This window comes from Garra rufa, chromosome 2, assembly GCF_049309525.1.
Source record: "Garra rufa chromosome 2, GarRuf1.0, whole genome shotgun sequence".
NCBI lineage: Eukaryota > Metazoa > Chordata > Actinopteri > Cypriniformes > Cyprinidae > Garra > Garra rufa.
In genome coordinates this window covers 18,852,354-18,880,053 of record NC_133362.1, presented here as the reverse complement: position 1 = coordinate 18,880,053, position 27,700 = coordinate 18,852,354, and the positions used below count along the sequence as shown (strand labels likewise).

General features: G+C 37.0%; 2 protein-coding genes across 2 annotated transcripts; one reads left to right on the top strand and one right to left on the bottom strand.

Annotated features, from left to right (window-relative positions):
- Positions 1-276: 276 nt before the first annotated feature.
- LOC141325261 (RNA-binding protein 25-like) lies at positions 277-16,796 on the bottom strand. The gene is made up of 18 exons (XM_073833828.1): positions 16,660-16,796; positions 16,345-16,444; positions 16,221-16,270; positions 15,824-15,982; positions 15,087-15,144; positions 14,738-14,898; positions 14,235-14,423; positions 12,016-12,099; positions 8,436-8,683; positions 7,771-7,882; positions 6,483-6,572; positions 5,165-5,238; positions 4,813-4,963; positions 4,361-4,736; positions 3,181-3,488; positions 2,961-3,059; positions 2,831-2,878; positions 277-1,094 (listed from the first exon to the last, which is right to left on the bottom strand). The coding sequence occupies exons 2-18, from the start codon at positions 16,424-16,426 to the stop codon at positions 1,002-1,004; spliced, it is 2,382 nt and encodes a 793-aa protein (XP_073689929.1). The 5' UTR covers positions 16,427-16,444; positions 16,660-16,796; the 3' UTR covers positions 277-1,001.
- Positions 16,797-19,060: 2,264 nt separating this feature from the next.
- On the top strand, positions 19,061-26,399 carry LOC141325260 (arginase-2, mitochondrial-like). The gene is made up of 8 exons (XM_073833827.1): positions 19,061-19,470; positions 19,556-19,628; positions 22,882-23,056; positions 23,434-23,593; positions 23,744-23,838; positions 24,409-24,513; positions 24,951-25,087; positions 25,178-26,399. Exons 1-8 carry the CDS (start codon positions 19,360-19,362, stop codon positions 25,363-25,365), a joined length of 1,044 nt encoding a protein of 347 aa, XP_073689928.1. The 5' UTR covers positions 19,061-19,359; the 3' UTR covers positions 25,366-26,399.
- Positions 26,400-27,700: the final 1,301 nt, after the last annotated feature.

Genomic DNA, 27,700 nt, shown 5'->3' with positions numbered 1-27,700 from the left:
ACATGCCATTTATGAAAAATTCTTTGTCCAGAGAACAAAATTAGAAGAAAAAGTCCAAAAGACTCAAAATCCAGTTAACCCTGTGACAACTCACCCTGGTCTCCCTAATTCATTGGTGAATAAATAAGAAGTCCTGATCTGTTAATCATCAGCTGTCAACTTACAAAAAACACATTATATAGTGCTACTTGTTTTCGGCAACTTTCTTTGGTCAGTTTGGTTTAGATCTGAGAACTATAAAAGTAAAAAAGATTAAAGTAGCAACAGAACTGGTGCTAGTTTAGAAAATCAGACATTTTAATATTTCAAAGTCAAATCAATCACCATGGAAACAAACCTTCTGATGGGCTGGTATGTGCAAAATACACCACATTCAAAACCACCGCTGCAAAACCAGACAAACCTGGAGAAAATCCCATTATCTCCACAGGTATGGCTTCATTTAGCTTGTTTACAGTGAGATATTTAATCCTTATTCAAATATTGTTTTTTGTATAATAATACAGCACACTAGAAACAATCATTCTTTCCTGTAATGAGGCAAGTAAACAGTAAATCCCAACCGAGTTCACTCAAATAATAAAAGGAAACAATGTAAGCTGATTTAAATTGGTTGTGCTAAAAATTTGAGACTGAAATAATTAAATAAACTCTACAACCAAATCAAATGGAAAACAGCCAGTCAAACTAGACTCCCCATTTAAGCTGGGCATGAAAGAAGCTTTCGACTTTTTCACGGTTTTGGCAATGCAGTCAGACCAACTGGCACATGCCTATTATACACAAACACACACACACTCTCTTTCTCTCACACAGGTTCACACACTCATTCGCACCAGTAGCTGTGCAGTTAATCCTCTGGAGTATATAGGAAGAGTTGAAGTGCATCAGTCTGTGGTGTTCATCCACCATACTTTAATTTAAAGGCTCTAAAAGCAAGAAAGCGAAGCCAGATTCACTTCACCCTCTCTCCTGCTTGTTTCTATCACTCACAGTTCATGTTATTTCACCAGGCCGATTTTCTTAGCCTCTGTTTCGTAGATCAGAAGTCTCCACATTTTCACTATAAACACTTCTGCTTCCTCATCCAGTACCTGGAAGAAACACAGCCATGATTATCCACACAGTAAAGAGGTAAATCTCTCAAACCAGCTCCAGGTCATAAATTACCCCAAAATTAAAAGTAGGAAAAAAAATTTTCACAAAAAGTGCTTATTTAAAAAAATGACTGAATAATAAAAAAAAATTCAATAAAAAAAAAATCCTGATAATTTACTTACTTCAGTCGCAAAGAAATTAAGGTTTTTACAAAAACATTCCAGGATTTTTCTACATATAGTGGACTTCAAGGTTTGAAGGTTTAAATTGCAGTTTCAGAGCTTTAAAGGGTTCTACATGATCCAAGCCGAGGAATAAGGGTCTTGTCTAGCGAAACGGTCATTTAAAAAAATAATAAAATAAAATTTCTTTTTTTTTTTTTTAAACCACAAATTCTCACCCAGGGTTCCCACTCTAAGTCAAATGTCAAATTCCCCAACTTCCACTGACTAAAAAGCAAAACGTTCCAGATTTTAACCTATTAAATGCACTTTGATATTTTTCTGTATTATTTCTACTGAAATTAATTTATGGTTTTTATGCTTTCAGGGGTTAAATGCTCGTTTTATTTCTTTACATTTAGTTTTTTCTTTTCTATCATTTACTTTGAACACCCACGTCTTTGGCACGTTTAGTAGCCAAAGGTCTTGAAATTTAAATTTCCTGGCATATTTTCCTGATTGCCAGTTGACGAGCGGGAAGGGAATAAAATGGTGCTAAAAAATAACCTAACCATAACAATAGCGTTAAACAACACTATAAAAAAAAAACACAGTGTAGACATTACATTTTGATAAATGGAAACTAAAATTTAAAGCAAAAAACAAAAATCCCTGATATTCCATGATTTGGACCAAAAAATGTAAAATTCCCTGACTTTCAATGTCTGGAATAGACCTTTCAAAATTACATGATATTCCAGAAATTCCATGACCCATAGGAACCCTGCTCATCTTGCACTAGCCCTGCGATGCCTGTCTATGACTTCACTCATTACGCAATCACGTTGGAAAGGTCACGTGCAATTAGTACTTCGTCTGTGTACTTCGGTTCAAAAAGGTAGGGTAGATCGAAAAACTCCATCTTTTTTCTCCACCAACTTCAAAATCATCTGACATTGTAGTTTTTTTTTTGTAAAGGGCGTTTGACTTTCTTTGCACGTTCCCTTTGTAAACACTGTCTGTAAAGTCTGTACTTCCACCTACGTCACACATGACCTTTTCCACGTGATTACATAAGGCATGAAGTCAAGCTAGTCCTCAGACAAGCATTTGTGGTTAAAAAGTATATCTTTTTTTTTTAGAAAATGACTGATAGTTTGGATAGACAAGACTCTTATTCCTTGGCTAGGATTGTGTAGAGTTCTTTGAAGCTGCATTTTAAAACTGCAATTTGGACTGAGCCTGCTGATCCCCATTGAAGACCACTATATGGAGAAAAATCCTGGAATGTTTTCCTCATAAACCTTTGTGACTGAAGAAACTACATCTTGAATGACATAAGGGTGAGTAAATTATCAGGACATTTTTATTCTGGAAGTGAACTAATCCTTTAATTATCATGAAAAGAAATATACAATTTTACTTTTACAATATATTCTAAATATTTGATTCTACTACAATACAATATAATAGAAAAGGGTAAAATATCATACTGACATGACAGGTTTTGTGAGATTCACCAAATGAAATTTATGTGCAAATATCAAACCACTTTTAAATGTGCTATTTACCATGGCAACATCATCCAGAATTCCCTCTGGCGTGCTGTGAGCCATGACCTGCAACAAAAGACAAAACACATTAATACAGAAAAAGAAAAACAGGCAATATTCCCAACAAGATACAAACACAAACACACACCTTTGAACAGACAAAGTCGACTAGTGTGGCTTCCTCTTCTCCAATATATTCTATGATTTTCTTATTGATCCATGGGCGGATCCTCCTGTCCATCAATGTCTGTGTGGGCAAAAGAGTCATCTTTACATAAACTGTTCAATATCTATGCTGAGCAATTACAAGCCACAATATACAAATAAACAACCATTTAAAGCAGTCACACTAATAGTTTCTCTCTCACCGTGTCCACCATATTCCAGTCCAGTGGATAATTAAACAGCTCTTGTTTGACTGTGGGGATTTTCTCAATTAGACTCTTGATATGTTTTCGTTTCTCTTCTGTGTTTACACCAGGCCGTGACCCTGTGACCTCTGCTCCATCTAGACTAAGGCCTCCCCTCTCATCCTCACTGTAGTCAAGAGGTACCAGCTTCCTCTTTTTGGGTGCTTCCTCCGCCTCCTCCTCATCAAACTTATTAAAGACGCTGTCCACCGTAGCAAGAGCCTTTCGTCTTCCTGCCTGGGGCAATTTAGGACTGCCTGCAGCACCTGAGAGACAAAAAGCAGTTTGAAGCCATTTGATGTAAAGCAAAAGAAAATGACTATATTCCTATTGCTATATAGGAAAAGTCTCACTAAATCTAAATTGAATGCACATCAGTTCCTTACAAAGGGTTAGTTCACCAAAAAATTAAACTGGCCCATTATTTACTCATCCTCAAGGCATCCTAGGTGTGTATGACTTCCTTATTTTAGATGAATGCAACCAGAGTTATATTAAAATTGTTCTGGCTTTTCCAAGCTTTATAATGGCAGTGGATGGGTGTTTCTTTTCAACAGTCCAAAACAACTCCAATAAAGTGCGTCTATACATAATAAAAAGTGCCTCACATGGTTCCAGGGAGTGAATAAAGGAGAATCGATGTGTTTTTATAAGTAAATATACATATTTAAAATGTAATAACCACTTTTTTTTTTCTAGCTTGTGCCAACTGGTTTTCCTTTGCTAAAGTAAGAAAACTTGGCTTTCTTTGCTACTGTAAACAAACATTGGTTTTTCGCGAGACTCACTTCTGTGTACGACAGTTGGCACAAGCTAGAGAAAAGTGATTATTAAGTTTTAAATATGGATATTTTTCTTACAAAACCACATCGATTCGCTACAGGAGGCCTTTATTCACCCCCTGAAGCCGTGTGAGGCACTTTTTATTATGGATGGATGCACTTTATTGGACTTGTTTTGGACTGTTGAAGAAAAACACCCATCCACTGCCATTATAAAGCTTGGAAAAGCCAGAAAATTTTTTAATGCTTTCTACTGAAAGAAAAAAGTCAATTTCACCAAGGATGCCTTGAGGGTGAGTGAATAATGGTCTAATTTTCATTTTTGGGTGAACTAACCCTTTAAGTAACACACAGACCTAGTTTGAGACTGAGGCCTATTTTAGGCCTGAGCTCTTCTGTGGGTGGGGCCTCATGTGTAGAATTTTCATGCGTCGTGACGCCGTGTGGTGATTCGCTGCCAGGTGAGAGGGGTGTGGCATTGCCACTGGCTGAAGAGATAGAGGGCGCTGTGGGAACGGGTCTGAGTGTGGGCTTCAAGCATGGCTTGACCTCTCGGTCATCATCCTCCTCCTCTTCGTCTTCCTCTCGGTCTGTGATGTTATTGTCTGAGGAGTACGCCTCCTGCTCCGCGCTTCCTTTTCTCTGATGCTCCTCACAGGAGACGTGCAGCACCTCTTCACTCTGCTCTTCCTTTAGAGGAGGCTGCCGCTGTTTCTCGGCCTCCTGCTCTATCTTTAAGGCCAAAAAAACAAAGTTAGACACACAGGCACAGATGAATGCAGACATAGAAACGCACACACATACGCACCCTCTGAAGTTCAGCATCAGGGTCTGGGTGTCCTTCTGCTAGGAGTCTCTGTCTGATCTCCTCCAACTCATCTTTCTCTCTTTTTCGGTCCCTCTCATCTAATTCCAGCTCTTTCTCTCTGTCTCTCAACCGCTTCTGCAACGCACTACCCCTAGGAGAAAAAAAAGAGAGCAAGACAAGAATTATAGACAGGGTGAGATATGTATTTGGACACAAGAACAGAATATATAGTTTTTTCTCCAACTATGGGTACTAATTGAAAAATGTTAAAAGTGGAAACGACATCGTAAAAACTCCATTACTGTTATTCAATTAACTTGTTAGCATTTGCATCATTTCTATGGGTTTGTACCTGTAGTATTTGGGATCATCTCTGTCATCATCATAATCCTCCAAGAACTCTTTCAGGCGTTTGGCTTCTTTAGTCTGCCGGGAAAAAAAAAAAGAGTTTTATTTGCATAATTTTCTCTTAGAACCAATTAGGGCCAAGACATATATTGATGATTTTGTGGATATTAAGTTTCCTACAGAGTTTGTCATTAGACTAATTTCCTTCCTTGTGCTATGACTCAAAAATATGACAAAAAAGATGAGACAAAAAGATGGAAAATATATTTTACATTGCTGTTCAAAAGTTTTGGATCAGTTAAATGTTTTTTGCTTTTTTAAGAAGTTTATTATGCTCATCAAGGCTGAATTTAATCCAGAAAAAAACAGTAATATTGTGAAATATTATTTGAATGTAAAATAACAGTTTTCTATGTGAATATATAATAAAATGTAATTTATTCCTGTGATGCAAAGCTGAATTTTCAGCATCATTGCTCCAGTCATCATTGTCACATCATCCTTCAGAAATCATTCTAATATGCTGATTTAATATTTTGTTGGAACCTGTGATACTTTTATTCTTTAATAATTAAAAAGTTAAAAAGAACAGCATTTAGTTAAAATAGAAATCTTTTGTAAAAATATAAACTACCATTTATAAGTTTGTGGTCAGTAAATGATTCTCTTTTTTTGAAAGAAATTAATATTTAATTCAAATTTAATTTATTTATCAAGGATTTATTAAATAAAAAAATGTGATAGCAGAGACTTGTTAGAAAAGATTTCTATTTTAAATAAACTCTGTTCTGTTTATTCATAAAAAAAAATCACAGGTTCCAAAAATTTTAAGCAGCACAACTGTTTCCAACATTGATGATAAAAGTAATAAATCAGCATATTAGGATGATTTCTGAAGTATCATGTGACACTGAAGACTGGAGTAATGGGTGATGAAAAAAAAGCTTTGCACAGAGGAATAAATTATAGATTTAAATTTTAGAAAACAATTTTTAAACTGTAATAATACTTCACAATATTACAGTTTTTTTCTGTAATTCTGATCAAGTAAATGCAGCCTTGATGAGAATAAGAGAATTCTTTAAAGATATTTTTAAAAATCTTACTGATCCCAAACTTTTGAACGGTAGTGTACATGTAAACTACCATTTAAAGGTTTGGGGTCAGAAATGCATAAAATTGACCAAAAGTGCCAGTAAAGACATTTTTAATCATACATGTTGCTTCTTGCATTAAACGGTTTAAATCTATTTAACTACAAATGTATGAATGCTTGAAGCTTTACCTATATCATGTGTTTAAAAGCACTAATTTATTCTCACCATCTCTCTGTGCCTTTCCTCTTCTCTCTCAGTTTCTTTACTGTAGTCTCTTGCTTTTTTCCTCTCTCTGATCTCCCAGTTCTTTAGGCGCTGTAAAAACAAATCATAGTATCCTACTGTGTTCGGTTACAAGCACAAATCTGTTTGTCCTGCATTTGAGAATAAAGGAGGGCAGATGATCTACAAGCAGGACACTACAGAGCTCCAGAGACAGAAGCACTGCTCTGGAACACCACAGACTTTTGCTCACCAGTTTTTTGTACTTTTATGGATCAAAAACCTCATATATTAGTTTAACTTGACCATTTAAAGTAGATAACATTTTTAAAGGAATAGTTCACCCAAAAATGAAAATTCTGTCATTAATTATTCCCCCTCATGTCGTTCCAAACCCATAAGACCTTCATTCATTTTCAAAGCACAAAATAAGACATTTTAGATTAAATCTGAGAGCTTTCTGACCTTGCATAGACTGCAATGGAAATACTACAGTCAAGGTCCAGAAAGACAGTAAGGACATTTTTGGGTGAACTAACCGTTTAACCCTTAAACCCCTAGAACATTTTTGGCAGCTGACGCACTTGTACTTTTCTTTGTTTTTCAGACCTATTCTAGCAGTCAGCATCAAGTGCCATATAACATTATAAACAGAAGAACTTGAACTTTATGTCTAGCTAATTTAAAGTCTCAATTTTCCTTAAGTTTTTTTTTTTCCTTTAGAAATTTGTATTTAGGCGTTTTACACTTCCAAATAAAACTGTGTCTACATATTTCCATTTATTACAATATTAATATAGGCGCTTTTCAGTGAAAAACAGGCCCATTTAGTTTATTGACTATATAGATGTGTCCAAAAACGTTTCAGGAGTAAGGCCATAGTAGAAACAGTGTTATATAATAACAAAGCACAGTAAAAAAAGTTACTTTTTCAGATAAATATATTCTTAATCTGAGTATGAACGATAAACACAAACAGTGTAGGAAGTAGTGAAAACAATTGCACAACAAAAATTCAAACAGTCCAAATTATTCACAAACTACACAAAAAAATGAGAGAGAAACATACTGAATGCAACAGAAAAAAATATCCAAATAAGACTGTATGCATTACGAATTTCAAATTGGATTAGCGGTTCAAAAGTTATTAAACATTTAAGATCAATTGTTATTTTTAGCTGTGGGCGGCTGTCTCGGTTTTTGAGGGTTAATGTGCAAAGAGCAAGGAAATCATGTTTTTGCATGATGTTCCATTACAATGATCCAAAACAATACATTTTAGATTCCAAACCTCCTGATAGGCTGCCTCCTTCTCACGTAGCTTCCTCTCCAGCTTCCGTCGTTCATACGCCTCCTCCTCATCTTCCTCGCGCTCTCTTTTCTTCTCTTCTCGACTCTTTTCCCTTCAAAACACAATGCACCCACACACACAACATTTATTCTGTACATTAGAAACTAGCAATTACACTTCTTACAGAACATAAACAACACTTACAAAGGATACAGAGACAAAAATTCTAGCTGAACCTTTTAGGTGGTTCTAGAAATGTTCTAAAAAGTCTCAAGCTCACTAAAAGTAAACATATCAACAGCTTTTTTCTGTATTTTATACGCTTTTTTATGTTCTTGGTACCTTTCTGGACCTTGAACGTGGTAGGACCCTTGCTGTCTATGGAGGGTCAGAGGATTTCATCAAAAATATCTTAATTTGTTTTCCAAAGATGAAGGTCTTACAGGTTTAGAATGACGAGGGTGAGTAATTAATGACACAATTTTTATTTTCGGTTGAACTAACCCTATAAGTAGGTAATGTGATTTATTTTCAAGTGAAATGGAAAATAATTTTAAAATAATATAATAAATGAAATCTTGCACAACTTTATTATGCTATATTTCCGTCAAAGGTCAGGCAAAAAGAAAAACAGATGTTTGTAAAGATTCTACATTCATACACACCTGGATCTGCTTCTGTCTTTACTGCGATCACGACTTCTCTCTTTCTCCCGCTCTTTCTCCTTCGTTCTTTCGCGTTCGCGGTCTCGCTCTCTCTCTCGTTCCTTTTCTCTCTCCTTCTGTCTCTCTCTCTCCCGCTCCTTCTCTCTCTCCCGATCGCGTCGCTCTTTCTCTCGCTCTCTCTCTTTGTCTCTTTCTCTCCTCTCTTTCTCAATCTGCTGCCGCTCTCTCTCCTTCTCCTCCTCTAGTTTCTGCAGGGTTCCGGTGGGGAAAGAGAGATATTAGTTCAAATAAGTGTGAGAACACACATATAGAACAAGGGCAAAGTTCCAGAATCTCCCTGGAAACAGAAAGAGGTTTAAATAATGAAGCCAGTGTCTCAGTATGATGAAAATCTCATGATTTCAACACTTACACTCCAACAGATGCACACACAGTATTCCTCTCCCATATAAAGTTTCATCCTTCTACACATGATTTTGGAGAAACCGTGAAAAAAAAAAATTGAGTAATAATATAATTCATCACACATGATTACAGTCCACTTAAAACATCTGAAATATTTAAAATAAAGCAAGTAATAATTTTAATGGGGCCTCTCTACCAGGATTGCTGTGAAATATATACAGTTGAAGTCAAAAGTTTAAATACACCTTGCGCAATCTGTAAAATGTTAATTATTTTACCAAAAAATGAGGGATTATACAAAATGCATGTAATTTTTTATTTAGTACTGACCTGAAGAAGACATTTCACATAAAAGACGTTTACATGTAGTCAACAAGAGAAAATGATAGTTTAATTTATAAAAATGACCCTGTTCAAAAGTTTACATACACTTAATTCTTAATACTGTGTTGTCGAATGATCCACAGTTTTGTTTTTGTTTTCTAGTGATAGTTGCCTTTCCAACAATGACCCCCACCCCCCCCCCAAGTTAATGTATCGTGTTCGAGTCTCAGTTGTCCTCAGTGTGAAAAAATGGATTTCAAAATCATATAGTCATTGTTGGTAAGGATTAAAAAAAAAACTAAAGAATTTGTGGGACCTGAAGGACTTTACTGAAGAACAGCAGGCAGTTTAACTGTTCAGGACAAACAATGGACTCATGAACAACTATCACTAAACAAAAACACACAGCTGTGGATGATTCAGGTAACAACACAGCATTAAGAACCAAGCATACGTAAACTTTTAAACAAAACTTTTCTCTTATGGACTATATGTAAACATAATTTATGCAAAATATCTTATTCAGGTCAGTGCTAAATAAAAAAAAATAACATGAATTTTGTATGATCCCACTTATTTTGGTAAAATAATTACCATTTTGCAGATTCTGCAAGGTGAATGTAAACTTTTGACCTCAACTGTATATACAGTAAAAATGTTAACATAAATATTAACAAAACTAAAACAAAGGAAAATAGCATTTTTAGCCTAATTACTGGAGTAAACAGCAGTGTTTGATTAATATTAATAACATAATGCACGGCAACAAATCTATGTGGTGCATTTACACTTCAAATATGTTTTTACACAATCCTTAAAAACAAATTTTTAAGAACCTTTACATGAATACCTCTTCAAGACGGCCATTTTGTCCAAGTCACAGAAATACGCACCTGTCAGTCAGAAAGTCCTCTGGTACCAAATTGACTGATACTACACTGTATGTTAGTATTGACCCTGTACATCCTCACTCCAAACAAACCCTGTGTATTTCTCTCACAATTCACCATCAAATTTTAAAGTTCATTATTTCCAATTACGGATTTATTCTTAAATCGGTTTTGCAGAGATCTGTAATACACTGTATCATCCAAATACATTCACTTTGGCAAAATGAATGAAATCAGAGAGGTGGAATCTCACCCAACTGTCGTCTTCTGTTGTTCCCCAGGCCTCAGTCGCCCAACAAATATTAACAAATATAAATACAGTTGCTGACCATCCAAAGACAGAGAGGCTACTGCAAAACTGAAAGTTTCAAATAGCTACAGCAACAGAAGCGATATTGTCTGCTTTACTGAATGATTGATGGGAACAGCAACTCTCTGCTCTGAATGGTGAGCGGTTACAAAAGAGAAGAAATGCTAAAAGAAACAGAGAGAAAATAAGGAATAAAAGATGCGCACAAAAGAAGTGAAATTGTGTGGGACTGACTTTGCCGTCGCTGAATTTTAATGAGCCAAAAGTCTATTATGCAAAGTTTAATTTTGGTGAACTTACCTCTTAATAAACAAAGACAGCTGGTTGAGATAGTAGCTTTTATTTTATTATTTTTATATCTCTTAATTTAAATAGTCTATGCATGCCCATTTTCTACCCTTGAACTGACCTCGCACAGACAATTTTTACTTCTGTCCCCTTAAGTTATAGGTTTGCCATCATTTTACATTGTTAAATGATTAGAGACCTTTTTAATCAGTCTGTTTTCCATCATGCAATTAGCTTGAATCTCAACATATCAAGGAAAATTTGATTCCTCTTAATATGACTGTCTTAAATACACATATACAGGCCAATAAAATTGGATAATACATCACAGATGTAACGCATTATTGTATCAAATGTAATGTAACAACAGAAAGAAAAACAGACAGAAACGGAAAGAAAAAGGAAATGGGACATGAAAGAAATATGACTTCTTACCTGAGGAATCTTCAGCTTTGTGCGTGCTGTGAAAGGGCGCCCCCCTCAGACTGCAGTGAAAAATACTGCAGTGGTTATTCAGTACTGCATTTCTCACCAAAACCACGCTTTTACACAGAGGACTCACAAAGGTTCACTGAGCTCTGCCCACACAACACCATCCAAAAATATGGTTTACTGAGCAACCATCGCTGATCGCACACACTCAGGATTACAGTTTGTCTCCTGAGGTCAATACATCAAAGTGTGTTAGATTTCAGTGGGTCTTTTTAACACTACAGTATCCGAGACCCAGAGCCAGTTGCGCCTTTGTGGATCCTCCAGAAGGGGGCGCCCAAAATATGAAGAATAGAAAAGGAAGCTCATACTTACATCCTCAATTCCAGCAAGTTTTTTCCAAAGCTCTGAGATTCATCTTGCTTTAGTCACCATATGACCTCTACCGTAATGGTGGGGTTTAATGAACAGATTAGCTTTAGAGGGAGGTTTACAGTTCGTTCATGCACTTTTTTTTGTGTGGTAAATCTAGCCTGAACTGGTCCTGCCCAACTGCTGCCATTGTTGCCATCTCTTAATCAATCTATAATCATTCTTTCAGAGAACAGCTTCTAAAGTTGTAATCTGACAAATTTCTAAGCATCTATTTTGTTAGATGCTGCAAGATTAAAAAAACACAACAAAAGAGTTCTTATTCGTAATAAATGTGAATAATGATGTTTCTTAGAATAATAAATTGTTCTGTGCAGCTGTCTAAAATGGGCAGGATATATTAAATTCCTACAGAGTTCATTTGTGTGAATTTACTCTACTTAGGTGTAGTTTCAGTTATAATAACGTGGGTTTAGAGTACTCTAGATGTGGCCGTCTTCAGTCCACAGACTAGGCTAAGAAAAGGAGAGAGAGAGAAAAGCAAAAAGTAGTGTGTTACCTTGTGCGTGTCTCTGAATTTGCTAATCTCTCTGGAAATCAGGTCTCGCTTGTCATCTTCCAGCTCCATTGCATTTATATCATCCTGGGGGGGGGGGGGGGGGGAAATAAAGTTGAATAGATTAGACCATATGAGCAAATAGATTCTTTTTTTTTAAAGGTGACTATCATGAAAATCTGACTTTTTCCACATTTAAGTGTTATAATCAGGTCCCCAGTGCATCTACCAACCCAGAAAACGTGAAAAAAAGACAACCCAGTAACTTTGTTTTGTTGAGCCTTTTTCTGCGAGCATTTGCAAAAACCAGCACATCAGATTTCGCTCCCTGTGACGTGGTTAGAGGATCTTATTATAATATTTCCATCCCTTAATGCACATTTCCACCCATGGCGCTGTCATTTTGTTTTTCGCAAGCGAAAACAGTGTACCAGTTCTAACGCCATGGTGAAAGTTCAAGCAAAGCATGCTAACATTGTCGTTGGCTGCACAGATGAGCACAGAACAAGAACAAGGAGACAAAATAACAGTGGATTTATTGATTTATTTACTGTATAGTACGGTGCTGCCACACTGATCTAATATAAACATGCAATTTCTTTCCCAGCTGTTTACCTTCACAGACATAACCGACTGTTTTTGTACCTCATGTGTGTTTTAACATAAACTTGTGTGTATTTGACAGTTTAAGCGCAGTAAGACATGAAAGAACTTAGTTTAGTACTACATGCCAAGTGACAGCAACTTTCTGTGCATGTGCTTCGGACGTGTGCGCTCAGAAAACCTTGATTTTAAAATTTTAAACTGATATGACTTTAAAACGCATGATTTCAGTGCGATAGACATCATAATCAAAAGTTTCTGACGTATGATCTGTAAAGGCACAGCTATATTCTGGAAAAGGGGGTGGGGAGCAGCAGCTCATTTGCATTTAAAGAGTCATGCATGAAAACAGCGTGTTTCTGCTTCTACTCAAAATGGGCATTTTCAAAATGATATAATAAATGATCTGTGGGGTATTTTGAGCTGAAACTTCACAGACACATTCTGGAGACACCTGAGACTTATATTACTTATTATTATATTATTAAAAAAGGGCATAATAGTTCAGAATTAGTGGTCCACAGCTTCCTAAATAATAATCTTGAAAGAAACATTTTAACCAAAAATGAAAATTCTGTCACTATTTATTCATTCTTATGTTGTTCGAAAGTACCTTTCATCCATGGAACACAAAATTAGACTTTTAAATAATTTATCAGTTGATATTTTTCAGACAATTACAATGAATAGAGACTGGAGCTTTGAAGAAAATTTTTGTACATTTGCCCACTGACAAAGAAATGATCAGTCTAACATTCAGTCAGGTTTATTTGAACAGTGAGTGACAGATAAGTATTTGAACCCTTCCCTGGCTGAGGGAAGGAGGTTCTCACCCAAGATTTGCATGGAGTCCCAGACCGAGGGAGATTGACAGTTATTTTGTGTTTCTTCCATTTGCGAATAATCGCACCAATTGTTGTCATCTTCTCACCAAGCTGCTTGGTGATGATCATGTAGCCCATTCCAGCCTTGTGTAAGTCTACAATTTCATCCCTGACATCCTTGAACATCCTTAGACAGCTCTTTGGTTTTGGCCATGGTGGAGAGTTTGGAATCTAATTGATTGCTTCTGTGGACAGGTGTCTTTTATACAGGTAACAAACTGAGATTAGGAGCACTCCCTTTAAGAGAGTGCTCTTAATCTCAGCTTGTTACCTGTATAAAAGACACACAGGAGCCAGAAATCTTGCTGACTGATAGATTGATCAAATACTTATTTCATTCATTAAAATGCAGATCAATTTATAACTTATTTGAAATGCATTTTTCTGGATTTTTTTTTTTTGTCATTATTTTGTCTCTTACTGTTCAAATTAACCTACCATTAAAATGATAGACTGATCATTTCTTTGTCAGTGGGCAAATGTACAAAATCAGCACGAGATCAAATTTTTTTTTCCTCACTGTATGACTTAAATGCTATTATACATGTGTTATACGATATCTTTTGAGAAAGTAAGCAAATAAGTTATATGTGTTTGGAACAACATGAGGGTGAGCAAATAATGACTGATTATTTCTTTAAGTAAAACTTTCTGGAAAATGTCCCAGTATTTCAGTTAAGCCATTATGACAGGGCTGCAAGGTCAGTATGGTTACCATGGTGAAAGCAAAAATACCTCCTTCTTCTCTTTACGCTTCTTGCGTTGATGGGCTTCAGCATCCTGTGAGGAGGCTGAGAGCTCACTTGAGTATTCCCGGATTAGACTGTCTATGGCGCCTTTCACCATCTGATCACGCCGCTTCGTCTCCTCGTCCAGAACCTCTTCCTCCTCTTCATCTTTAGTCTCTTCTCCAGTCTGAGGAGCCTGTATAGGGGAATATATATTTGTATGTGACAAATATCATTGATTGCAATCTCCTCTAAACAAGAGCTCATACACGCTCTTTCAATCAATAAACCAGGTAAGGAACATTTATATTTATATAACTGCTTTCTGTTTTAATATATTTTCAAATGTAATTAATTCCTGTGATGTCAGCAGCCATTACTCAAGTCTTCAGTGTCACATGATCCCTCAGACTTCATTCTAACATGCGGATTTAGTGCTCAATCTGCTTTTAAATTTCATTTAATTTAATGTGTCCTTGCTGAATAAAAGTTTTTTTTTTTTTGGTTTACCCCATTTCGTCTCCTCTGACTGGCCTTCCAGGTATCCAGTTGAGCTTTGGTCTTAGCATCCACCTTCACAAGTAACTTCTTATCACCCACTTGTAGCTCATGAAGCAGTCGGAGAGCTCTCAATGTGGACTCCGGCTCTTTGTACTCACAAAACCCAAACGCTAAACATACAAACAGACATAAAAATATATAAAGTTCATAGCATTGGGTCAGAGTCAGACAGGGTGGACAGATGACAGATGTAAAATCTGCATAGCTAGAACTTACCAATAAGATCTTTGTTAATAACTGTGGTGTACAAAAGACTGACACACTACGCACTGATAATTATTATAGTCTTACTTTATACCTTGCAGTTTTCCAGAAGCCCCCTGGACTCTTTTCCAGCTGAGGACTAAACCACATTTCTGCAGAAGAAAGAAAACAGCACAAACACTCCCATGAACATCAGATCAAGCAATGCATGTGTTAATCAACTTTAATTTTGTCATCATTTATTCATGTTGTTACAAACCCACATGACTTTTATTAATATTCTAAACAAAAACGAAGATAATTTGATCAGCACACATACTAAAAATCTCATTGGCTCTTATGTGTCAAGCAAGTAAGTTCAAACTTCATTTTACCATATTTGATGTGGTCTATCCAACTTATTTCTTCCATAAGAGTGAGCGCCACTATTAGTAAATTTTATGGCTCTGGGTTGAAACTGGTCTCATCTGCATCCAGCTATTTTTACAACAGCTCCTTTTGCTGCTTGATATTGAAAACTGGAGTGTCTTTCCATATTATTTTTAATGTATTAATTATAAACACACTGGTTTGTAGTGCAAACAGTTTGACCGTTTTGTGATTGTTGTTATTCTTCCTGTTATTTCCCTATAGCGGCTAATGAATCAAAAGTCTCACCCATAGGCTTACTTCCATGTTTAAGAATAAAGGTGGACATACGAATGATAAAAGAGTAAGTAAAGGTGACAGAACTTACATTTTGAGACGAAGTAACACTTTAAAGCTGTTGTGTCTTAAAACTTTAACATTACTGCACAGATAAAAGTTGGTGAATAGATTCCCCACACTTACCGCCAACAACTGCCGCACCAACATGTCAGAGGCTTTTTCTGAGATGTTTCCCACAAACACTGTGGTGGTCGGCCCTGTACCTTCATCTGGGCTCTTGTTACGGGCAATGGAGTCCTTAGTGAGTTTCTGAACTACTGGCACTGCAGTTTGTACCAAAACCTGCAGCACATTTCAGGAACAAACAGTAACGTTCAACTGCACAGAGCAAAATGAACACAACCAGACTGACAATTCCATGCATCTGATTATGAAATGTATGAAATGCAGGCTTGTATGCTTATTATTTGAAATGATCAGGAGTAAAGCACCATAGGATTCAGTATGGAATTTGGATGGTATGGTCTCGAAGACATTACACATATACAGCACATTGTAAAACATTTTAGCTTTTCTTTACCGCTGGAGAAGGAGTCATCATTCCCACAGGGACTGGAATTAAGGGACTTGCTGAGAAAAAAATAAACAAAGATTAACAACCTCAAATGTCAACACATGTGAACATACTTATCTTCATGACGTACCTGTAGGAAACCCAGCAAATTGTGTGGGGGAAATGCCAGGGGGCAACTGGGCTATCTGGTTCAGAGGAGGAGGGAATGACATGTCTGCTGATACACCGACCTGTCAGAGAGATGTTATGTCAGATCCAAAAAGCGTTTGGCCATACAAATTCATTTTAACTATGATTCGCTCTGGGTATAATACCAATCATATGATCAACATCCATTGCATCCACAATAAATCCTTACACTCCATTATAGCCTACTAGAACTAGGAGGCCGGTTGGAAAATACAGATCTTCCTCTGTATTTACTATATTATTGATCAAGACTCACCCAATTCGGTTTTAGTATCAACGCCGGTGAAAAAATAAGATCTTCTGTCCGTCACAGGAATAGATATATATAACACGTTCAGTAAAATAATGAATATTTCTCCTTTAATTTGGTCATGCGTTCCTCTGATAATAAAGAGCATCCATAGAAAACCCAAATAAAAATCGCCAGCGACAAGAATGGCACTTTAGCATGCAACTGTGTTACAGATAGGAGGGGCTTAGGGACCTAGTATGGAGGATTACAATATTTTCTCAAGTGTTCACCGAGAATTGTGTCTTAACTGGTTATTAAAAGTTGTAAGAGTGATTATTAAAGTTTAAAATATTTCCAAGAAGATTACTGACGTAACACGTTGACTGATACTTTTCACACCGCACATTAGGACGGACCAATCACATTTGTTTGGTATTTATTCGTTGGATTAAGCGACTGTTGTTGGTCAGACACAAATCGCTAAAATTGATTAATTTACAGTAGTCAACTTTTTAAGTCAAAAACAGTTCTTCAAAATTGTCCTAAGGCTAGAACGAGTAATGTTTTGGTTTTAGGACAACTGTGATTAAAGGTTTTTGTCCACTTCAAATGCTGACTACTATATTTTATAACCGTTTTTAGATTTATAATGCGTTTAGAAAGGCAAAAACATCCTACGATTTGAATGCGATCGAATTGAGAATTCGCTTGTTGAGCCCGAAAGCGCCCCCTAGAGAAAGACTGCTGTTTGTGCACAGAAACAAAAACTAATAACATTCCACCCAACGAGTAAAGCATCCCGGAAATGGTTTGATATACAGCACACAACATCACATCAATGCTACAGCGCCACCAAACGTCCAGCTGACTTTTCTTTTTGCAGAAATAGCAATCCTGTTGAAAAGAAAAACAGCTAAAACAAAGCTTAAACTAGTCATCTAGCCTGGTCTTATTTAGCAGGCTGCTTTTAGAGAAGTTTTGTATACTTCCTTAGCTGGTGAGGCTGGGAGACCAATAAAGGCACAATAATATCGGCCAAATAATGCATTACCAAGGCAGTCTGACATAAACACAAATTCAACATGACATTAAATGCAAAATGTGGCCGTGTAACAGCGAAATACACTACCAGTCAAAATTTTTAAAATGTTTTTTTAAAGAAGTCTCTTCTGCTCACCAAGTCTGCATTTATTTGATCCAAAATACAGAACAAAAACAGTACATTTTAAATTTTTACTACTTAAAATAACTGTTTACTATTGAATATATTAAGTTATTTATTCCTGTGATTTCAAAGGTTTTGCTGCTCAAAAAGATACATTATTATTATTATTATATTGAAAACAGCTGAGTAGACTTTTTCAGGTGTATTTGATTAATAGAAAGAAGAACAGCATTTACCTGAAACAGAAATCTTTTGTGACATTATAAATGTCTTTATCATCACTTTTGGTCAATTTTATAATCTGACTCCAAGCTTTAATGGTAGTATAATGTTACTAAAGCTTTTTATTTCAAATAAATGTTGATCTTTCAATCTTTCTATTCATCAAAGAATAAAAAAAAAAATACTCAACTGTAACAATAATGAAATGTTTACTGAACAGCAAGTCAGCATATTAGAATGATTTTATTATTTTAAATAGTAAATATATTTCACATTATTACTGCGTTTGCTGTATTTTAGATCAAATAAATACAGGCGGAAGAGAATCTTAAAAAAAAAAAAAAACATTAAAAAAAAAAAAACACCAGATGGAGCCAAAGTGCAGAGAATATGGATTCAATTCACTGATCTCTCGCTCTCTCTCTCTCGCTCTTTCTCTCGCTCTCTCTCTCTCTCTCTCTCTCTCTCTCTCTCTATATATATATATATATATATATATATATATATATATATATATATATTCTGTATTACAGATCAGTTATTAGCTGAACAAGTAAACTGACCAACCAACACATTTGGAAATTCAATATAATATATGAATATGTAGTTATATATAATGAGTAACCTCTGTGTATTTGCTCGTGGTGGATATAAACACTGATATTAGGCCAAAGGACTATTTATGTTGTCAACAACTTGCCACTCCTCATCATACTGGTATTCCAGACATTTCTATAGAACATAAATATTCAGACATACAGCCATGCTATGGACACTGGATCTGTTTTCCAAAAAGTAAGATGGGAATTTGTTGACGAGACATTAGGTAAGCCAAAAAACACATGCAGTCAGGTCGACAGTGCAGAGATGGAAATTTCCAACACCACAAAAAAGGCACCACATCTCATTCGCCGAAAGCCACGCTCATCGAAACAAACCCACGCTGGCGGAGCTTCTGATTGGCTGGGAGGAAGGTGTGTCATCGGGTGTGACGCAAGTCGCCCGCTCTATGAATAGAAAAACGTGGTTCAAGCCGCACTGAGCGGATGCATAGAGAAACTGTGTAGCAAACAATTGGATGCTGGAGGATTGTTAGATTTTTGGGGGCGGTCTTGAGATTTCATCCAAAGCGTGTAGCTAGATCTTCACCTTCCGCTATTTACCGACTCATGAATATGAATTAACTGGAAGACTTAAAGAAACACGTCGTGGCAGTTTCAAATTCAACAGCTTGAGCCAGAAGAGTAAAAAGCCGCATCGGGCGACAGACTATTCGTTTGAGACAGCCTTCCGTTGCGTTTTTCTATTTTATTTCAGAACTCAGCAGTTGAGTCAGCATGGCCTTGAGAGGACCACTTTCTAGATTATTGAGATCCACGTTGAGTTCCTGCCAACAGAACCGGTCGCATTCTGTTGCCATTTTGGGAGCTCCGTTTTCCAAAGGACAGGTAAGAAATATACATTTATTTAATTACAACTCGCATAAATGTATAACACAGTGATGTGACGGTATTTTTTATATTTTTCACTCAGAAAAGGAGAGGGGTAGAACATGGACCCAAAGCCATCCGGGATGCGGGCTTGGTGGAGAGACTTTCAAATTTGGGTAAGTACATCATTAGTATTATTTATCTAGTATTATCTTGAATACTCAAATATGAAAATCCTGTCATCATTGGTTTAAGTTTACATCTAAAGGATGGGTACTGTTTTTTTAAGTGACTATGTACTTTATTGCATCATTTTCCTGTTAATGATGACTGAGATTGTCATTCTGTCTATCATACTTAAGCAAAGAAGGCATGCCGATTTAAAACGCCATGAATGTGAATTTTCGTTTTTGGGGTGAAATGTTTCTTTAAATAAATTCGTGGCGGGCTGACTGCTGACAATCTGAAAAGGGGGCGCTGGATTAGCTGTTACATCATCCAACGGTCCAACCTGAATAAATTCACAATGCCACTTCACAATCTGTTTTATATAGCAATAATAGTTTGGCTGTAGTATTTTATAACTGGAATACCTTAAATCAAAGAGTTTCGGCCAGTAAATAAGTTTTAGATGCTGTCTGGCCGCAGTGAGAGAGAAAGGAAGGAGTAGATTTACAGTATGTAGGCTAACTGTTACGTGAGTCACTGCAGTTCCTCCACACAATCAGAGATGCACATAACAATAGAGTATTGTCATTCACAAAATACTTTAGAGATGACGCAGTAGGGAACTTGCAAGTAATTAATAAACTCAACTATTTAAAGCAACGGTAAATTCAAGAACGTTATACGGGTGTGTTCAAACCGTTCCTCTGCAATGCTTTTTTAGGTAAAACCGCGGCTTAACTTTTAAATAACGTGTATCTTGACTGGAACTTAAGTTTTTAGTCATTTCCCTGCCCCGCGTCCCGTGGATGACCCTTTAACAAAAGCGATTCATCACAGAGGTTCGACAATGAGAAGTGAAACAAAAACTTCTAGAATTCCTCAGAAAAAGGAGGAGCGGAGGCGAGAGAGGGGTCTTTATTACTGGTCTTAATGGTCTTTATTAATGTTTGTGCTTTTATATAGGGTTGTAGTGAGGATCAGGTTTCACTGAGCTGAGGCTGCAGACTCGTGTAAAATGATCTGTACCTGAATGCAGGTTTCAGGAGGAGCGTAATTCAGGCAGATGTTATTTTAGGTCGCTCCGGCTAGTCAGAAAAGAACCTGATGAGGTCATGGGATATCTGTCGTGGATTAACCGCTGCCAGTAAATGTGAAAGCAGTTCCCGCCAGGACTTCGTTACAAAAGCTCTGGGACGGGTGGCTTCAAATTACTGGAGAACGTTCGTGGTTTTTAATTACAAGTTTCCATAATTAATTATTCCTTATGAGCTAAATAAACAATGACTGCGTCGTGCATTATTTTTTCTGTCTGGAAAGAATGAGGTGGATAGGGAAAATTTCCACTGTCTACAGTAGTCACGACAGCAACGCCAGTGAATTGTCACTATTCTCGACACATCAATTTGGGCCATTCTACAGAATTGGTGTAAACTGCTGTCCCACAACCAAAGAACACATTTAAAAAGCATTTAAGTATTCTAGATGTTACCACGATCCATTTCTCAGTAAACATACATAAAATCATAATTAAATCAGCATACAAAGATAATTTCAACTTTGTTCTGACTTTGAACCAATTCTGTAGAATGGCCCAAATACCAAAGCAAAAACTAATATTAAACAAAATACAGGCAACACAAAACAGTGCTACATTGCTTTGTTTCAGTTATGAATTTTTATTTTTATTATTTCAAAAATTACTGTTATAGTTTCCCATGAATATTACCAAGGATTTTCACAGAATTTTGAAAGCTGTTCGTGCCATAGACTAGAATAAGCACCTGAGCGCCCACGTTACCCGCTAGGCGCGAGCGCGCAAGGAATCCACGTGTGGCGCGTGCGCTCGCCATTGCTGGTACTGTAGAGAGAGTGATATAATTACGTCTTTTTAATTTTAGTTTTGACTTGCTACCAGAGTATTACTTTTGACATACCTTACTATTCATATTACGAATATTAACAACAATAATAAATAAAACCACAGCAAAGAAGGCGTAATTCCTCTTCAAAGTCAAATGCTTCACAGTCATTACATTCCAGAGTTACTAGTCAGAATGTGCAAGTCACCTAGTCAGTCTCGCCTGCAGACAGTCAGCTGTTAATCGCATAAACATCGTGCCGACCGCAGGGTCGCTTTACGTAACTCCATGTTCTCCATGTAATGCGATAGTTCCCGCTATCTTCAGCCTGGGATTTTTTCCGTCGGCGGTTGTGAACAAATGACTTATGACACAGCATCGAAGACCCCGTTTCACCTCAACTGTGGAGGATTTTCCCTTATTATCGCTAAAAATGGGGCGCTGTGTATATATTTTTTTGTCTAATTAGCTCTTTTACAGACTGATGTCTCTTGCAGATTTTTTTCTTTTCTTTTCTTCGGACACTTCATGAGTTTAATATCAGAATTGCCGAAAATTTCCGCTATATTGTATAAAATTATTTGTACAACCTGATGCAATGAAGATTTGTTGCATCACTTTAGCAGAGGCTTGGCATCACGTGTTTGGAGTTGTGAAAATAACCATAGCACCTTATATGGCAAGCATTCTTGACTAAACTATATCAGAGCTTACCCTATCCAATGCAATATATATAGATGTCTTGCTCTCTTTACCAACTGTTGGTTGTAAATGTCTTGTATACAGCAAGGTGTTAGGATAATTACACAAAAGATGGCTGTAATTTAACACGCTCCCTTTAAAAATCCAAAAATTTGGATGAGCAAGAACTGCAAAGGTTGAACCTAACGTCTTCAAACGCAGTGAAGTCAATACAAGTTTCAGCCTTCCCTCCATCTTAGCCAATGAAGACCATCCCACATGCTTCTATCATGGCCAACTCCTTAAGTCCTTCATAGTTTGCTTACTTTCAATCAAAAATCATCTCATACTTTTTTAAACTTTAACTGGGCCACCATGTTCATGTCTATTCCTGTTAAGAGGCCACTTGATGGTATGCAAGTCCATCATTGGTCATTTAAAATCTGATGAGTAATTTAACACTCACTCTGCAACTGGTCTGGTTCTGTCATCCTGGGCCCCATCAGCTGTTTAGACCTTCATGAGTGTCCACCTATGGGAGGCTCTACCTACATTTCAATATGACACTACATGGCTTGGTCAGATTCAAGTTGGGATTGAGTAACAGAAGCTGTCAACCAAGTAAACTTGGATAGAAGCATGTGCTTGGTCAGAGTAGATTGAAATGTGAAGAAAACCTTGACATGTCATTAGTTTATTAATATGCCCTGTCTTGTTGTAGACTACGCTGTGCACGATTTTGGAGACCTGACCTTCAAGCATCTGGAAAAAGATGAGCACTTTATGCACGTGCCATTCCCGCGCACAGTTGGACGTGCCAATCAGCTGCTGTCGGGAGCTGTGAGCGGTGCGGTGGGAGCGGGACACACCTGCATCATGCTGGGAGGAGACCATAGGTACACAGAATTTTAAAGCCTTGTAAAATCTTGGGCTAAAAATACATATTTTTATGTACAAAGCTTTAGTTATGAGTCATTGCAAATAGAAAATAATAGTGTTTATAATTAGTTACCTATTCTGTTCATTCAAGGAACAAATAAATGTTGTGGCGCTCTGGCCAAACAGATCCGTTTTATAACTTTACTTCTACAAGGTCAAGGTTTATCTCTTCAACTCAAGAAGCTGTTTGCATTTCCAGATAGCGTAATCCAAAATTATCCAATCATGACTAGTCTGACGAATAAACCAGTTTAATCTCAGACTGTGTTGAATTTGTTCTATTAAAATCCTGAATCATCAAACATTAACATTTGCAATGCTTTTATCCCTGCAGCTTAGCGATTGGTTCGGTAGAAGGTCACGCTCAGCAGTGCCCTGACCTGTGTCTGATATGGGTGGATGCTCACGCAGATATCAACACTCCCCTGACTTCACCGTCTGGAAACCTCCATGGCCAGTCTGTAGCGTTCTTGCTTAAGGACCTGCAGAACAAGGTGATTAGCATTCATGCGCACAATTACGTCAACAGTTCAAAGAAATGTTGATATCATGCGACCTCTGACACGACTTCCTTTATCTCAAAAGAGAAAAAACATGTCTCTGAAAACATCTAAAGCCATTATCTTCTGCCTTCTTACCTGCAGATGCCAGAAGTTCCTGGGTTTTCCTGGCTAAAGCCTTTCCTGTCTGCTAGAGATCTGGTCTACATCGGCCTCAGAGATGTGGATCCAGGCGAGCAGTAAGTACCCTATGTTCTGTCATCCAGGATTTGGCACCTGTTGCATGTTTTCTAAAGCCTAGGCTACTAAATCACCAATTGTGACAATTTGTAGCCTATTTATATAACTGACATTACCTGTAAGCACCAACAGGGAACAAATTAAAATGTTTATGATGAATCCAACACAAGACTGTGACTAAATCAGACACAATTCAATGGTGAATCCACTATAATATATAAAGTATGTGTGTACCTTATATATCCACCCTTTTCTTTAACACTGAAGTAAGCCTATGGATAAGACTACCAGTTCATTTGCCGCTATTGGGAAAAAAGGAGAAGAATAGCACTGTGCGGTAAACAGTAAAACTGTTTGCACTACAAACCAGTGTGTTCATTATTAAGATAAAACATTAAAATAACATGGTAAGACACACCAATTTGCAATATCAAGTTGCAAGACAAGCTGTTTTGTACAGCCAAAAATAGCTGGACACAATGAGACCCGAAGCCTGGTGGATGAAGGCAAAGAGAAAGCTGCGTTGTTACTTTGAACTAACCAATTTGCTTTTTCTTGCGCTTTCTCAGTATAATCCTGAAGACCCTGGGAATCCAATACTTCTCCATGCGGGATATTGACAGAATGGGAATTCAGAGGGTAATGGAGGTCACTTTGGATCACCTCTTGGCAAGGTATAGTGAAATTGCGAAAAGCACTTGTTTAACTAGTAGTTGTGCTTCTGTAAACAACCAGAGACAAATTGCTCACAAGTGGCCTCATTTAACCTGACTTGCATGTTCAAAGGGTTATATAATGACTCACCTTAATGTCGTTCCAAACCTGTAAAACCTTCGTTCATCTTCGGAACACAAATTAAGATACTTTAGATGAAACTGAGTGCTTCTCTAACCCTCCATAAACGGCAAGTGCCTTGAACATGGTAGGATCCTTGCTGTCTATGGAGGGTTAGAGATCTTAATTTGTGTTTCGAAGACGAACGAAGGTCCTGCGGGTTTGGAACGACATGAGGGTGAGTAATTAATGACAGAATTTTCATTTTTGGGTGAAATGTCAATTTAACGTCACCTTAAAATACAATGTAGCACACTTTGTTTTGTTTTTATATCAGGAAACAAAGGCCAATCCACCTGAGCTTTGACATTGACGCGTTTGATCCGTCCCTGGCTCCCGCCACAGGAACCCCCGTTAATGGAGGATTGACTTATAGGGAGGGCATCTACATAACAGAGGAGATCCATAACACAGGTACATATCTACCATGCACATAACCATGTCTTTGAAATCAAATAAATCCTACAATTCTGATGCTAATATATTTCATTTCGGTCTACATAGGTTTACTGTCTGTGATGGACGTGGTTGAAGTGAACCCCACACTAGGAGCAACACCTGAGGCCGTGGAGACCACAACTAGCCTAGCCGTCGACGTTGTTGCATCTGCTCTCGGTCAGACGCGCGAAGGTGCGCACATCGCCTTCCCGAAGATTCCCGAACCACAAGAAGACACCGAGCTGCGGCTTTAGACCACCAGATATTCATCGAGGACTTTGACGAACCAACCACTTTGCATTCCAAAGTTTAAAAGAACAACACTGAAGGGTTTGCAGAGACTGTAGTCTTGGTAAAAAAAAAAAATTGCTGATGTAAGCACATGGGTGAGATTTATTTTATTAAGCTTACCACTAATTTTGCTTCGGTTAATAAAGAGCTAAGATCAGGATTCTCTATAGACTAATTCCAACCGCACAAATTCCAACGAACACGTTTGTTTGGTTTTGTTGAATCAGCGTTACCTCCTTGTAAGCATCTGTTGCCGTTTGGTCGGAGTTTGTTTTTACCTGACATGTTGTTGGTGTTTGTTGGGGCAGTGTGAATTGGCCTTATGTTTGAAGACTAATCTAGCAGAAACAAATATTTTTAACATTTGACAGCTGGGATTAGTAGGTAGCCCTGATCATGCTCTGGGACTTGCTACAGGAAAAGTCATCTAAATGCAAATATACGTAACTTATTTTTGCAGGCTGAGGTGACTCCTTACTGTGCTGGACTGATAGATTTTCCTTTAATTTGAAACATGTTTGCACTTTTGGACCAGAACTGGTTTTTATTGTATTTTTATGTTTGTTTGTTTTTGTATAGTGGGACTGCTTTTATTGGCTGATCTAATCCTATATGTCTGGTCAGATTAGAACTGAGTGATCTTTTTATTTTTAAATAGGGCATCTGAAGTAAGTTATTTTAGTAATTTTCATATCTATTTAAATAAACCTTTGAAAAATCATGTTTGATTGCATTTTGTACACCCTTTCAGATCTGAATTTACCACCAGTACCAGTATCTTCTTAGGCAGGGGTGTCAAACTTCAACACTAATGAAACACACCTGATCAAGTCCTTCAGGCTTATTTGAAAACTACATGGTTTGTGTGTTGGGGCAGGGTTGGAATTAAACTCTGCAGGGCTGTTTGACATCCCTGTTCTTAAAGAAGGGTAGTTTGATTTGTTGCATTTTTCTGTTTCAGTAAAAATGTTTTATTGCAATAAATGCACATCCTGGAGATAGACTGTGACTTGTCTTTGATTCATTAGACAAACGCCTGATGACCAGTTGATAACCACATCAAATTAAAATATTCAAGAATAATCTTAAACTTATTTTATCATACAGAACTTATTTGTTTATGTTTGTCAAGCAGATAACACTCCTCACACTTTTAAAGGGATACTTCACCCAAAAATGAAAACTGAAATGGAATAAAAATGAAAATGCATTAATTACTCACACTCATCATGATCCAAACCCATTAGACCTGCATTCATCTTTGGAACACAAATTAAAATATTTTTGATGAAATCCAAGAGCTTTCTGACCCTGCATAGACAGTAATGCATTTACCATGTTCAAGGCCCAGAAAGGTAGTAAAGACACCATTAAAATAGTCCATATGAACATCTATCAGTGGTTCAACCTTAAATTTACGGAGCTATGAGAATACTTTTTGTGCCCAAAGACTGAACATAAACTTGCATAACTTTGCTGATTATTCCTCCTGAAAATGATCACTCATTGTTATGTTTTGGGCTGTACTAATCAGCCGGACTGGGAAAAACATTTAGAGTACTATAGACTGCCAAAATTTATAACAAATCAAGGAGAAGTGTGCAAAAAACTGTCTGAGAAACAAAATGTGTTTGTGGTTGGCCAAACTCAACCAGGATTTCCAGAGCAAGAATCTTGACAACATTCATATTGGTTCTTATTATTTCCAGTCAGTTAGGTGAAATATTAGGCTAATATCTTAATTAATACTGCTTCTTTGCCTTTTAACTTTTGTTTGTCAAAATATTGCACCCTTTCCTGCTTACTAAGTCCTTCTCGTTATGATTTAGCAGCTTCAACATGTTTTTTCTGTGGTTTAGACAGCATAAATTAGCAGAACAATCCTGCTGTTGTTTACATCCAAGTATCACGGATATGGCCACATGTCCGGGTAACTGAACAAATGGTGACGTATATGCAAATACTTTATAAGACAATGTGGAAACTTACAGTTAGACAGACACACATTTTAATTTGATTAATAAACAAAATGTTATTACTGTTTCTGATGATTAATTACTCAAATGCTTACTTTAGTAAACAGTACGAGCATGATTTAACTTATAACTCAGTCAACACCTGATTCACCTGTTACTTATCATAAGGTCAGCACATGTCTGCAGAACGTGATGGGGATTATAAACAACGTATAAGAGGTGAATGACCTTCTCACATAAACACAACTGCGTATAACTGCCCTCCACTCATCCTTCTGATGTTTTGCCCTAACACGACTAGAAATACCATCAGTCAGCTGGC

Coding starts and splice junctions, on each gene's coding strand:
- LOC141325260 (XM_073833827.1), top strand. CDS start 19,360: ATGGCCTTGAGAGGACCACTTTCTAGATTATTGAGATCCACGTTGAGT. Junction 23,839..24,408: donor GATGTGGATCCAGGCGAGCA/GTAAGTACCCTA, acceptor GCGCTTTCTCAG/TATAATCCTGAAGACCCTGG. Junction 25,088..25,177: donor AGAGGAGATCCATAACACAG/GTACATATCTAC, acceptor CGGTCTACATAG/GTTTACTGTCTGTGATGGAC.
- LOC141325261 (XM_073833828.1), bottom strand. CDS start 16,426: ATGTCATTCCCTCCTCCTCTGAACCAGATAGCCCAGTTGCCCCCTGGC. Junction 15,983..16,220: donor TGATGACTCCTTCTCCAGCG/GTAAAGAAAAGC, acceptor AATGTGCTGCAG/GTTTTGGTACAAACTGCAGT. Junction 14,899..15,086: donor GGCTTCTGGAAAACTGCAAG/GTATAAAGTAAG, acceptor TTGTATGTTTAG/CGTTTGGGTTTTGTGAGTAC.